Source organism: Xyrauchen texanus, chromosome 26, assembly GCF_025860055.1.
Source record: "Xyrauchen texanus isolate HMW12.3.18 chromosome 26, RBS_HiC_50CHRs, whole genome shotgun sequence".
NCBI lineage: Eukaryota > Metazoa > Chordata > Actinopteri > Cypriniformes > Catostomidae > Xyrauchen > Xyrauchen texanus.
The window spans coordinates 27095741-27110799 of NC_068301.1; the positions used below are offsets into that span (position 1 = coordinate 27095741).

Here is a 15059-nt window from a genome sequence, read left to right on the forward strand (position 1 = left end):
AGATAAAATTGAAATAATCAGAAATAAAATTGGAATTATGAAATCATCTGTCATAGCACCTCAGAAAACAATGTCTAATAATTTTCCTCACGTGCAACTTCAATCCTTCACTGTAATAGGTCATGAAGAGCTAACAAAACTTATCGAAACATCAAAAGCCACAACATGTTTGTTAGATCCTAAGCTCTTAAAAGAGGTATCTCCTGTAATTTCAGAACCTCTTCTTAATATTATTAACTCCTCACTATGCTTAGGACATGTCCCAAGAAGCTAAAAAATGGCAGTTATCAAACCGCTTATTAAGAAGCCACAACTTGATCCTGGAGAACTGGCTAATTATAGACCGATTTCAAATCTCCCGTTTATGTCAAAAATACTAGAAAAGGTAGTATCCTCCCAAATATGTTCATTTCTACAGAGAAATAGTATATATGAAGAATTTCAGTCAGGATTTAGGCCTCATCACAGTACAGAGACTGCACTTATCAGAGTTACAAATGGCTTGCTCTTATCATCTGATAGCGGCTGCATTTCTCTTCTAGTGCTTTTAGATCTTAGTGCTGCATTCGACACGATAGATCACAACATTCTCTTGAATAGGCTAGAGAATTATGTTGGCATTTGTGGAGTTGCATTAGCATGGTCTAGGTCATATTTAACAGACCGCTACCACTTTGTCTATGTAATAGAGGAATTGTCAAACCAAACAAAAGTAAACTATGGAGTGCCACAGGGATCAGTTTTAGGGCCTCTGCTTTTCTCCTTGTATATGCTTCCCCTGAGAGATATTATCAGGAATCGTGGAATAAGTTTCCACTACTATGCCGACGATACACAACTTTATATTTCTTCAAAAATATATTTTCACAATTCTCGAAATTAGCAGAGTGTATCAATGAAATAAAATATTGGATGGCCAGAAATGTCCTTTTACTCAATTCTGACAAAACAGAGGTACTAATTATTGTTATATTTGATACCAATCTGTCCTCTGAAAATCAAATTACCAATGTTTGAAGAACAGCATTCTTCCACCTAAGAAATATTGCTAAATTAAGGCACATGCTTTGTTGCTGATGCCGAAAAACTAATTCATGCGTTCATGACCTCAAGACTAGATTATTGTAATGCATTACTGGGAGGATGTCCAGCAAGATCAATGAATAAACTTCAATTGGTTCAAAATGCAGCATCCAGAGTGCTAACGAGAACCAAGGAATATGACCATATTAGCCCCATTTTATCGTCGTTACATTGGCTACCTGTTAAATTCCATATTCATTTTAAAATTCTGTTAACTATGTACAAAGCTTTGAAAGGTCTAGCTTCACAGTACTTAAGTGACCTTCTACCACGCTGTATTCCATAATGTTCATTACTATTGCAAAATTCTGGCCTGTTAATAGTTCCTAGAATATAAAAATCCACAAAAGGATCCTTTTCATATTTGGCTCCTAAACTATGGAATAGACTCCCTAACACTGTTTGAGATGCAGACACACTCCCTCAGTTTAAGTCTAGACTAAAGACTCATCTATTTAGCCAGGCATACACCTAATTTATCCTCCAACCCACATTTAGGCTGCTTTAGTTTAGTCTGCCAGAACCAGAATACAGAAACGTTGATCATGATTTATAACTCTGCAATAAATTGAATGGCATCTATGCTTATATTATTTTATTTGTTTCCCTGTCTCAACCTCGGGACTCCTATCCTGAGGTCACCAGAACCGGCTGGATCCAGCACCATTCCTGCTTCGTGTTGGACTCCACTGCTAGGTGTCGCTGAATGATGATGACTAAATGCAGCCGGTGCTAGCCAAACATCACTTCAGTCTATTATGATGGACTTCAGAGGATGAACTGAATTTTTATTTCTTGTTTAGGGCTTACTGGCCTTGTTAAAAGAAAGATTAGTATTGTACTCACTGAGATCCTAGTCTGGCCCTCTGCCAGGTTCCAACTAGAGAATGCATCATGATTATTTGTGGACCATTACTGTGAGAATTGTTACCACATGCACCCGTCTAACACACATTTGCAGATCTGAGAAGAATAATTCAAATATACCCTCGTAAGCACATTTCACAGGTGTTAAACTGATTCAAAACATGAAAATATAAATTTTTTAGGTTTTGTTCTAACAAAATTTTATTACTTTTAAATCTAGAATAAGGCAGGTGGTGGAATGTGACATAAAGAAGTTCAGTGTCTTCTAGAAGTCGTCATGTGACTGTGAAGATGTTGAGATGTTTATGGTAATGGTCCAACCAATAGGGGCATCAGAATTACAAAGCAGCAGGCATTTTTGGCACATTGTACCTCGCTGACAGAGTGAGTAACAAATTGCTTGCTCCAGGAATTAGCTGGGCCTAAGCTTGACTCTATAGTGTATGGCTTGTATGGTTTAAATGTATGGTTTAAACTATGGGAGTTTGTGGAGAACTTCCAATTGCTGTGAAATGATGCACAACAACATAAACTATTGGGGGTGTTGAAACCCTGTGAGGAAAAACAAATAAACAGTTTTTCAAAGTTCCAAAGAGTCTGTAATGGATTTTTTTACTTGACAAAAACAAATTGCTTTGTGTATGTGATTTTTGTACCACTAGTGGCACTCAATGTAATTGCAATAATAAATAGCTTTTTTTACCAAAGATTAAACATTTAATTTAATTAATTACATAGCATGCTGATTAACTAATATAATGTATTTAAATAATTAAGGGCAAATATCAGTATCTGCTGAGTAAGGCCCACAAATTAAGATAATTTAATATAAATAACACATAATAATTCAAATAATTATAAATGTACTATATATATATATATTTATAATAAATATGTTCAGATTAAAATATATTGCATTATTGTGGCAGACAAGTAAAGCATGATTAAAACATACAAAATGTGGCTTTATGTAGCTCTATGTGGTGCAAGCTAATAGGTTCATTGACTTGCTATCTGTTAGCCAAATGGCTAGCTCACCTGTGACATGTTAAGCCAATAGGCTTGCATGGTTTAAGCTGATTGGTCCTCTGACTTGTTATTGGGTAGCCAATCAACTTGTGTCTCTCTATTTGTCTAACATTTAAATTGCTTTGTTTCGCAGATAAGCAGGTTTCTCTGCAACGTGCTGTGAGAGATTTTTTCTCTGAAAATACTATCTATTGCTTTCCTCTATCAACTTGAATGGTAAGGTCTGTGTGGCCGGGCGGAGGGCAGGCCGGGTCGTGATCCTACACACCCGGTCCCGTATTAGGCTTATCAAGCCTCCGAGAGGGATAAAGGTCGACTGCAGAGGATCATGCTGAGAGAGAGATAGTTTACGAACATGTCCGTCATGTGTGTGTTTGTATTTTGTTTTAGTTTATTATTAAACCATTATTTATATTATCATGCCGGTTCTCGCCTCCTCCTTTCCATTGATCCCTTTACAGTCTGCTTTTGGCATGTCTTAATAAGGTAAGCCTTAGCCAAATCTGGCTGGCACACATCACTATTTTTGGTCATTAGATTAAATAAATCCACACATAGCAAGTCTAAGTCACTAGTTAAATAATTTTTCAGTATTTCCTGGCTCAGGTACACATTATGAGTCAGGTCATTGGCCATTTAGGGCCACAGATAGAAATGTAGTTAATTAACATATGACATTTGGCCTATGGCCAAGGCACACCTAACTAACATACACTTGGTGCACATTGCTCTCTTTGGAGAAGCAGCAGTACATATGGCTTGGCGATTGATCAGCTTGGTTGGGGAGTTGTTAATATTTAGTAGTTGTTAGCATATAGTAATCTATATCCCATAACCACTAGGGCTGGGTGATATGTAAAAAAGATTTAGTCGCTAATCGCCTTAAAAAATATCACGATATCCGATTATATCATCAAACCCCTGCTGAGGGTATATTTTTGTTTTATTGGTTTTACTTTAAAAATGTAATTATTGAACATGTCTTGTGTTTTGTCTTATTGTGCAGCAGCATGTAACACATGCTTAACTCAGTATGCATGTGTATTTTCTAGCAGTAGTAAGCCTCTGCACAGCAGCAGTATTAGCAAATCTAGTCTGCCAAGACCAAAATCCTATCAATATGTCAAACCAACATTCATATGCTAAACCTTTCAGAGACTTGTCACGATTGAACACATGTTTCTTTAGTTTTTGTTAAATGTTTTCTTCAATGTTTTATTTGAGGAATAATCCAAAACTCTTTAAACAACTATACAACCCATTGAACGGGCAAAGTCTATCCCTCACAGTCCATTGTCATTCCCGTCAAACATTTTGGATGGCACTACTGTGAATAAGGTCCATGGGGGTATTTCAGGGTACATGAACATTTGGAGGCAACATGTCGATTTCCTATGTGATTATGTTGTTGAAACAGTGTTTACAGTCAAACTACATGGCAACAGTTGTTAAATACAGTAGTTGTCTCAGAGGGTATTTTAACATTAAAAAAAATACACACTTACACACATTTAAAGTGTTTGGGTTATGCTGATGATGCATCCAGTTCGGAATCTTGAGTAAACACATAAAACATTTCCAAGCAGGAACCTGTGTTTGAAATGCCATAGTATGTGGGAGTAGGCAGAGTTTTAGTGGAACAGAGCAACCCTCTCTTTAGGGAGTGTATTTGGTAATTGAGCTTATAAATAGCAGCAGGTGGTCCTGTATCTCAAGCTCTCTGGAGGCGAATCTGTTGTCAGGGATAATTATAGAGACTGAGCTTGCTGTGACTAAAGCTCCTAGTTCTGAAAGTATCTGTCAACACACCACAGACACTAGAAGACATCTTTTAAATGCTTCCTCCCTTTGACTCATGATCTTACCTACATCAGTTTCTCAGCATTGTTTACACCCTTTTCATCAGACTGAACTCAAAACATTATTACAGAGATGGACATTGAGAGTCAACTGAAGACTTGTAAACAATTTACCTTGGACAGACTTGACTCTGGCAGGGCAGAGGGCGGGGCCGGGTTGTGATTCTATACACCCGTCCCCTACTTAGGCTGATGAAGCTTGAAAGGGATAAATATGACCGAAGTTGGCAGTGCGAGCAGTGTCAGCAGTGCGAGAGACAGTTACGGGCAGCTGTCCGACACCAGTGTGTGTGTGTATTTGTCTTTTTGGTTATCAAATATTCTTTATATTGTAAAGCCAGTTCTCAACTCCATCTCGCTTTTCCCCCGTACCTCCTCTCTGTCACACTGCCGTCTTCGGTCGCCTTTATCCTTCTCAGGCTTCATCAGCCTAATTAAGGGCCGGCTGTGCGAAATCATGACCCGGCCCCACCCTCAACCCTGGCACATTGACTCAAATCATTACAACAGAACAAGTGAAAGTTGCAGTTGTTACTTTTTTGTATATTTAATATCCTCCAATATTTAGCAGTGCAACCTATTCAGTGTCACTTTCCTCTGGATTCATAACATGAGGAATCTGTTTCATAACTTGGAACCTGAGGCAAACAACATGACATTCAGAATGGTATAATGGAAGGATACGGGATACAATAACATTGCTTTAACATGTTGCAGCCAAAAATTCACTGATGTGCCTGCATGTAAGGGCAGCCCTTCACAACAATACCGTGTAGAGTTACGAACACATTCACTTCTTGGACTAATTCCTCATTTGATACAGTTACAGTCTGTCCATGTATATCTACAACCTTGCCTTCAGTTACTGTTGGTGGTCTCCACTTTATAAACAGTGTCAAAATGATGATACATTATGTAAACAACTTTTATGTAAACAACTTGATTTATTGTACTCTGTACATGAAAGTTGCAACTGTATACATATGAACTTAAAATGTTCATAAACTAACTATTATATAAAAATATATAGATGTAATTCTTTAAAAGAAAACTAGTGAATATGAAATGCAAATATTCACAAACAGTGGATCCAAAAAAGAATCTGGACACTTAACTATGATGTACGATGCTAGACATTTTCTCAGAACTAAAATAATTTTAGCCATTTTTGCAATTACTTTAAGCCAACTGATCCCCAAGTCATTTTGAGTGGATGTTTTCAGTCATTTCCCCTTCTCACAGGTGCTCTAGCAGAGAAACTACTGAACATGTGTAGTTAATCACATTAACATTGGGCATAAAATAAATGATTTATAACCCAACAAACCTTGTTGCTTGTGCTTGTGCTATCTTTCTTTTCAATACATTTCACTTGGTTTAATATTTTGCTATCTAATGCAAACACACTAATATATTTTTAAGTTTGCCTTAAATGTCCAAATACTTTTAGGGCTGCAGTAGCTGTAGTTTCGTTATATCGGTTCAACTCTAATATTGCTAATAAGATGGAAATGTTACTTTGTTCTGTCACATATAATTATTGCTTTTTATAATTTGGTTATTTGTCATGATTCATAAACCATTTTAGATTCACAAAGTGCACAGCACAACCCATTTTACACTCAGAAATACACAAACACACATACATTTGCATACATTCATGCACAGTCACACAAAAGTCCACATCTGAAATGCAGAAAAAAACAGCTGTACATCTTTTCCCAATCCAAGTCAGTGTCATTGTGGTTCAAAGTCTCTTTCCTTCCAGGAGCTGGGTTGTTTTGGTCAAGTCTGAATCAGTATAGCTCATATTTGTTAATTTTTTGGATTAAGCTTTGCGTTTTGATTTTTGCTCTTTTTCTTCTTGGGGTCCTGGAGAGAAATCTCTTTCGAAGGACTATCGGATGCATGAGAGGAGTCGTTATGTTGGCGCGTGTATCTCTTACATTTGCAGGATGTGACAGCAGTGATCTTGTAGGTACGCGTGCTGCCGTCCTGGCACTGGAGTTTAATGCGCTGGGTGCGTGTGCGATCTGTGATGCAGCGCCACTCCTGCACATTCCGTCTGCTCCAGTAATTATCTCCTCCGATCCAGTTGGGCAGCAGGTGGGTGGGGAGACATTCCCCAGCACACACTAGCTCCTTCACGGGATTCAGGCTGGTGCACTGGCCATCTGATATGTATTTAGTGGATCTCAGTTCCCTGCAACCAACCTGGTGCTGTTCTGCAAAAGAAATGTCATGCTTTAGAAAAACTGTAGATGGATAAGGAGTTATGTTAGCACTTTACACAACAAGTTCACATTGCATTTATTACATATCACTATAAAAAATGACAATAGAGCGAACCCAGAAGTAATTTTCCAATGGGGTTTTTATAATGGGGTTTTTGAACTTAAGAGTAAAATAAGGACCGTGGTAAACATTACTTTAATTTCAATAATTTCATTACAATAATTTCTAAGTCGTATTGAATTATATACTTTTTTTATAAACGTACGGGGGCTTCGCGTTTGCAGTATGACTGTGTGTAATTTTTGTTGTAGAACAAAACGTCCACATATAGTCAAGTAATGTTTACCACAGAACTTATTTTACACCTATGTTCAACCCCCCCCTTATAAAAACCCAGAGGAAAACTGACTCTCTCCTCTGGCATTTAGAGGAAACCCATGGTGAATTCTTATCTGGGTTTTTGTACTACAAGCTGAACAGCTCTATAGTGATGATGAGCAATTCACAAAATAATTACACAATTAAGGACATTTGTTAGTTTATTGGTAAGCTTTTATATTAATTTAGTGTATTTATTATATTTGATGTAATTTCTCAGTAGTCTATTACTCAGTACTTACACATGTAATAACACATGAATAACACATGAACATGTCTTATAATGTGGCTGGAGTCACAAAAATATTCAACTGCGTGTGTTTTTAAAACATCTACGCTATCATTGATTTTGATTATTAGTAATTGGACAGTACAAAAGCTCTTTCATAAACATAACAGTAAACATGTCAGTTAAATACGCACCGTTTGGGTCTCGGGTGTCCGCGCGTCTTCCCCCGTTGCGCGCTCGATTTAAAGAGGCATTATTCGGAGTCTCGTGGGATGCTGATGACACCATATGCCCACGAGCCACTTCAGTGCCATCGTTTTTTAAAGCGTGACAGCTTTTCAGCAGAAAACAGAGCAGAAAGAGCAGCTGGTATTCGCATGTGTTCAGGGGCATTGCAGGAGAGTTGGGTTTGGCGTCTCTTTGGAAATAATTTGAAATATTACCTGTTACTCATCTATTATTATATAGCCTCCCACACCTTCAAGAGCAGCAGCGCGTGGAATGATGAGCGTGTTGGATATGGGTGTGTCCTCCTCGCGATTCGGCACACCCACACGTTATTCTGCAATATATGTGCATTAAAAAAAAAATAATAATTATAATAATAATCTTAATATGAGGTAATCGTTTATGAAATATGACACGATTAAATAATGTAATTTCTGCAGGTACATCTGAAAAAAATTCAATTTATAGACAATGATGAAAATTATTGTTTTTATATAACATTTTATATCATTTGTATTCATTTTGAAGAATATATTATAAGGGTATCTATTAATTACATTTGGGTTAGTACTGCTACCACCACACAAAATGGAAGAAACACTACACACCATCATCCTCGTAGAAAAAAAGACTTAAATACCAATTTATCATTTTTGGTTATCTAACAAAAATATTTTAGTATACTGAGATGTAAAATAATCAAAACTTGAATGAATCCTATTTGAAGCAATTCACTTCAAACTGCCTTTTTATTATTACTGCAAAAATTCTGGATATATTTTTTAATCAAATTATGTTGAATTAACATATTTAGCTGGTGTGTTTATTTTAATCTTGAATTTAGTTATTGAATATATATATATATATATATATATATATATATATATATATATATATATATATATATATATATATATATATTACAGCTCAGTATACTTATTACACTTCTCTGATGGTTTCCCAAGTACTTGGCCAAAGAGTAATTTATCAGCATTTTATATAGTAAAAAGAAATTTTTACAAATGCAAAGGATATTTTAACATATAATCATAGTATTATAATTTTGGTCTTAGAGCCATCCCCTTTTGTGTACTCAATAAGATAACATGTTTCTGTTTATGGAATAAGTTTAAGCTTAACATAGCAAACACTATACTGCAATACTTAATAAATAGACATTGCAATAAGGATGTTACACTCTTCAAAAGATAGGTGTAAACGACTTTCAATGCTGTATTATGAGATTTCATGTACACGTGAGCCTGATGCATTAAGCTTCATGCATTCAGTCTGTGCTGTAAAGTACGGCCATGCATGACAAAACCCATGAAACGGGATAGCCCTGGATTATTTTACCCCAAAATTATCCAAACAGGTGCCTCCGATGAGCTCACCAAATGAATGTGCATAACACAAATGACATGGAGGAAACACAAAAGCCCAATGCTCACTTTCTTCCTCCGAAAATGTGTTGCTCCCCCAAAAAGTGTTCAGTTTCACTCTCTCCTCGGGCATTTACGATTAATTCATTTCACTTGTCCACAGGTACATTTTCCTTTGATTTGGGGAAAAAAAACACCTTAATATTGTGCAGGACTTGCCTTACTGTGAAAGGCTTTAAAAAAAAAAGTGTTTCTAAAAGCTGTTAAAAAAATCTCTTGTTACCTAAAAAGCACTGTTAGTCATATTAGGAAGGGGGGTTGGTGAGGGGTTTATTGGGGATCACTGAATATGCAACCTCGGGGCTTGAAAGAGGAATATCAAAGTAATTCGCTAATTTCTGCATCTGAATATCGGATATTTGAGATAGTCCTTTTATGCAACTGTAATGACTGTGACATGGTCATAGATGGAGATAGGAGAGGAATGAATCTCGGGGGATACAGAGAGGTTACAGCACTGAGTTATGGGTATATTGACATGCAATGTGACAAGTGTGTGCTAAATAGATCCTAGTTTGGCCTACAGGGTTTGATGGTCCCCTGGGATGAGGGGATGTGGAGACAGGGAACAAAGCACTCAGGAACAGACAGAAGCCTCTATAGAATCCTGAGCGAGTGCCTTAGGATGTGTGCAACAGGACCAAGTGTGGGAAAGTCCACAGAGGAGATCCCTGCTCTCACAAAACTCACAGTACAGTTACCACACTGCATGATTTTAAATTGGAGATTCTACAAATATTTCAGAGCAAATGTTTATATACAAATCTAGTGATCATGTTAATGATGATTGTGATGATGATGATGATGATGATGATGATGCATATTCATTTAACATGTTTAAACTTTTCCCTTCATACAATATCTGTCACCTGTTTGAACATTTGACCTTAATAGTGCCATCAAAAGTTTTACCTGAAAGAGGCGTGAACTGTCTGTTATGCTGAACACTGAAATTCTGTTAAAATCCTTGCATGATTTGACACATTCAAAGAAGTAAACACTACACAGTCTACTGACTATGTATCTGAGTTCACACATGACCTTCAAAAGAGGGATGTTGCCCTCTAGTGGCAATACTTAATCTCTTTATTCAGGGTTCCCAGCCTTTTTTGACTGATGTTCAAAGACTTTTCCATGATTTTTCCAGTTGTTTGTGATTTCTGGAAATCTTTTTTATTTATTTATTTTATTTTTATTTGATTGATTCGCTAATGAATCATTCAGATCAATTACCTGAAAAGATCCTACTCTAAATAAGGATTCACTCACAAATCAGACATCACCTATGACTTGCGAGCAAGTTCTACAGTACAAAAGCTCTAACCAAAGTGCACGACATGGCCTTCTGCTGTTGTAACCCATCCACCTCAAGGTTTGACGTGTTGTACATTCTGAGATGCTATTCTGCTCACTGCAATTGTACAGAGCGTTTATCCGAGTTACTGTAGCCTTTCTGTCAGCTCGAATCAGTCTGGCATTTCTCCGTTGACCTCTCTCATCAACAAGGTGTTTCTGTCCGCAAAACTGCTGCTCACTGAATGTTTTTTGTTTTATTTTTGGCACCATTCTTAGTAAACTCTAAAGACTGTTGTGTGTGAAAATCCCAGGAGAAATACAGAAATACTCAAACCAGCTCATCTGGCACCAGCAATCATGCCACGCACTAAATCACACCACACGATTAGCAGCAGTGATTAACCTAACAGGTGTTCCTAATAAAGTGCTCAATGAGTGTATAAGACATTAATGATTATTTGAATGTAAGCATGATTACAAAGTAAATTAATACATTAATATAATATTATATACTTGTTATTATAGGCCAGGCTTAAAATTCAACACTCAATTGTCTACACTATCTAACAGAGGGTACCTTCTCTGTCTCCCAATCCACCAAACGCATCCTTGGCCTGAAAAAAAGTTGAAGACCCTTGCTTTAAATGTTCGATGTTTACAAAGACTTAAGCTTTCAAAAGATTATGGACTAATCAAGAGTCTATTTTTTAAATAAAAAATCATAAATTATGCCATAAGTATTATTCAATACAAAAAAGTAACTTTACACTATAATAGAAAATATTCTCAATGCCCTTCTCTCTGAGCAATATCCAGGAAGGATATCCTTCAATCATGAGGTGCTTACTTGCACACTACAGTGCGTATCCTGTCGTCTGTGTGGCACTGAGAATGAGCTTAAGGTCTGACACTGTTATACCCTTAACAATGGCTGATAGTGTCATACAAAACACAGAGTGCCAATCATATGCTGAGCCTGAACAGGATGCTCATAGACATTGACCTATCAATAGATCTTTATATGCTTCAGTCCTGTCCAGCACACAGAACCTCTTCAGATGTTTACTTATTGTATTGTATATTGTGTATTCTATATTGTGTGTATTGTTTACTGTACATTGTATATAATTATTGAGTTGTGTAAGTATGTGTACATCTGATACGTAAATTGTGTTGTGTAAGTATGTTGTTTACTGTAATTGGTATATGTCTCGTCACTGTCATGACTGCTATGTTGCTCGGACCTGCACACAAGAATTTCACCTACTGTTGCACTTGTGTACATGGTAGTGTGACAATAAAGTGATTTGATTTGATTTTGATTTGAGACGTATCATAGTGATCATCAGAAGAATAGCATGGAGGTGAACACTCTGAAAAGCCCAGACAAAGAGCCAGCATTGAGTTTGCGGTCTCGTCTGCATCACTGTCATCAGTTGGGAGGAAACACAAAAGCACAAATAGTTGAAACGGAGCAGGAATATTTTATATAACAAGAATCACATTGGAGATTATAGTAAAACTGTAAACAATCTATTTCCATACACAAGGTAATTTTATGCTACCAGTTTGCATTAGCGTTTCATTATCTCACCTTTGTTAATACTAAAGAAGAATGCAGAGGAAATATTGCCGGTTCTTGGGCAGGAGTTTCCATTTAGTTTGTGTGTATTAAGTGCCAATCCGGTGCTGGAATGTGTTAATTTGAAGATGAGTGCACGTTGTCTCTCAAGTTCTTTCAAGTTGGATGGATTTTGATTGCCTGTCAATGTTTTTATAGTTCATTAGCTGGAATAAGAATCATTCTGAAAGTGATCCCAATTATATTATTCCTCTGTGTCTTTATCAAACTTTATGGTTACAGTTATCATTATAGTTATAGTTCTTGGTGTGAACTACACTAAAAGTGTGATCAGATTACTGATTACTTCATCAAAAAATAATCACTTTACTAATTACTTTTACGTTACCTTCTAAAACACTTTTCATAGAAAAACTTGTTTTTCCATTAAACTAATTCAAAATAATGTATATTTCCCTCAATATGTTTGACTGGTGCACACCCTTCAGCAGTCATACAAAGACTTGTACATGTTAATGTAATTCCTGATTTAAATGTATTCTACATATACAGTATAATACTATTTTAGAAATATGTATATATGTAACCCAAGTAATTAAAAGTAATTACCTTATTTGAATATCAGTAACTGCAATCTAATTGCAAGATTATGAAATGTACAGTAATGCGCTACAGTACTTTTTGTACTAAAAAGTCATTCGAAAACCAAATTAATTACTTTGTAATTAGATTAGACCTAATACTGGCCAGGACCAAAAGCACCATTATAAAAATATCACTCCTTAGGGAATCTGCTAACCACTGATGTCTTGAAATTTAACATTGGTGCATTTCACTCAGTTTGGGAGGGCTGTTGTGTCGAGCAACTTTCTGCTGCACAAGGGCTCTGTACTGCCTCTTATGGGTGAACCAGTGGAGCCTCTGTTTTAAACAGTGTTCCTGAAAACTCCCCCCATCTGTCCAGCCCCCAAACTCATGTCATTGGTTGAGCCCCTGTTGCAATCTGGGATGCTCAAACAAACAAAGCAATATTTGAAATCAGTTAAAGCACTGAATCTGCTTCAAACCAACTCAATACATGTTTAGAATTCATAGCAAACATTTGGCTAGAACATGATCTGTAACTTGTTTTTAAATAAAATAAATCTTCATGATATCTCATGATAACTCCATGAAAGAGGAAACACATGGTGCTATTTTGCAGAAGGAGCACTTCTTGTCGGAACCCCTCTCCCCATGTGTAGCACAGTCCTCTGTGTCCATAAGCACCATCTGGCCCGTCAATGCCTGGGTCAGAAGGCAGTTGGGTCATTTTCCTAGAAACATGAGAATGAGTGTGAAACATACAGTATGTTGCACTGAACCATTTGGATTTTCCCTGGTTGGCATCATCATGTAATGTGCATGTAATAAACAAAAACATTCATAAACAAAAAGAAACATTCATATCTTTGTTGGGTAATTATCAGTATATTTATTTGATGTTTTTATGATTTGTAGGGTCTGAAATTGGAAACAACATTTACTTTTAATTTTGCCAAGAGTAACTCATATGTGAAACCTTTTCAAAAATCAGTATGTCAAATAATATCATATCAATTATAAAAAGAAAACAATATTATAAACAAATAATTGTATATATATATATATATATATATATATATATATATATATATATATATATGTGTGTGTGTGTGTGTGTGTGGAGGCTCGCTCTCAAGTTCATTGAGAGATCTCCTACAACGTAAATATATACGTTGCTCTATATATATATATATATATATATATATATATATATATATATATATGTGTGTGTGTGTGTGTGGAGGCTCGCTCTATTCTCCGTGGCATCCGCACACAACTAACCATGTGCCCCACCGAGAGCGAGAACCACAATATAACGACCATGAGGAGGTTACCCCATGTGACTCTACAACAAGGCCAATTGATTGTTTAGGAAGCCTGACTGGAGTCACTCAGCACGCCCTGGGTTCGAAATTATGACTCCAGGTGTGGAAGTCATCGTCTTTACTTGCTGAGCTAACCAGGCCCCCAAATCATATAATTAATTAAATACTGTAATGCAGTTATTTTTAACGCTGTATTAATGCATATATAAAATGTTACCTCTAAATATTCTTTTCTGTTAATTGTGATTTTTTATCGGAATCATAGCTGATCCTCCCTCTCTCTTAGTCTCTCTCTCACACGTGTGCATGTGCATGGGACGGGGTGGGACGTTTAACATGTCATTTGCACTATATGTATGATTAAATAATCATCGATTATCATCAGTGTGGTAGACCTACTGCAGTCAACAGCTTTTCAACCGTTTAAAGTTTTTAGAACCTTTCCAATCAGACACAAGTCAGTCAGATGTGGATGCACAAGACAAACAATGTGTCCCCAAAATGATAAAAATTAAGTTTTTAATCAAAATGTAATGTATGTAAATGTAAATGTGTATATTGTGTGAAAATTTGCAGAGTAATAGTTATAAGAACAACACAGAAAAAATACTGGTTTTAATTCATTTTTATTATTAAAGTGCAATCATAAATTGAGAGAACAAGATGACTGTAATGATGAGGGAAGACAGACAAGAGTGCGGATCCAAACGCGGGCTTTATTGGGATAAAGGACAAAATAAACAAACACTAGAACAAGTAAAGTCCACGATGGAAAAACAGGCAGGAGCGCGAGAACAACAGGGGAACCATGAACGAATAGACAGACTGACAGGGAACACGGACAGAGGGCGTTTAAGCAGACATCGGAACTGATACACGGAAACATTATACTAACATTAACGAACGACAACCACAGAACCA

The 15059-nt window shown here is 36.5% G+C and overlaps 1 protein-coding gene across 1 annotated transcript; it reads right to left on the reverse strand.

Moving 5' to 3' along the window:
- Positions 1 to 5952: 5952 nt before the first annotated feature.
- LOC127620271 (sclerostin domain-containing protein 1-like) lies at positions 5953 to 8144 on the reverse strand. Its single transcript, XM_052093448.1, has 2 exons — positions 7875 to 8144; positions 5953 to 7063 (listed from the first exon to the last, which is right to left on the reverse strand). The coding sequence occupies exons 1-2, from the start codon at positions 8071 to 8073 to the stop codon at positions 6654 to 6656; spliced, it is 609 nt and encodes a 202-aa protein (XP_051949408.1). The 5' UTR covers positions 8074 to 8144; the 3' UTR covers positions 5953 to 6653.
- Between the last annotated feature and the right edge of the window lie 6915 nt (positions 8145 to 15059).

What these genes read in the sequence shown, in the direction of transcription:
- LOC127620271 (XM_052093448.1), bottom strand. Translation starts at nt 8,073, where the DNA reads ATGCCCCTGAACACATGCGAATACCAGCTGCTCTTTCTGCTCTGTTTT. An exon ending in GGACACCCGAGACCCAAACG is followed by an intron (nt 7,064 to 7,874) that starts GTGCGTATTTAA and finishes TTTCTTTTGCAG; the next exon opens with AACAGCACCAGGTTGGTTGC.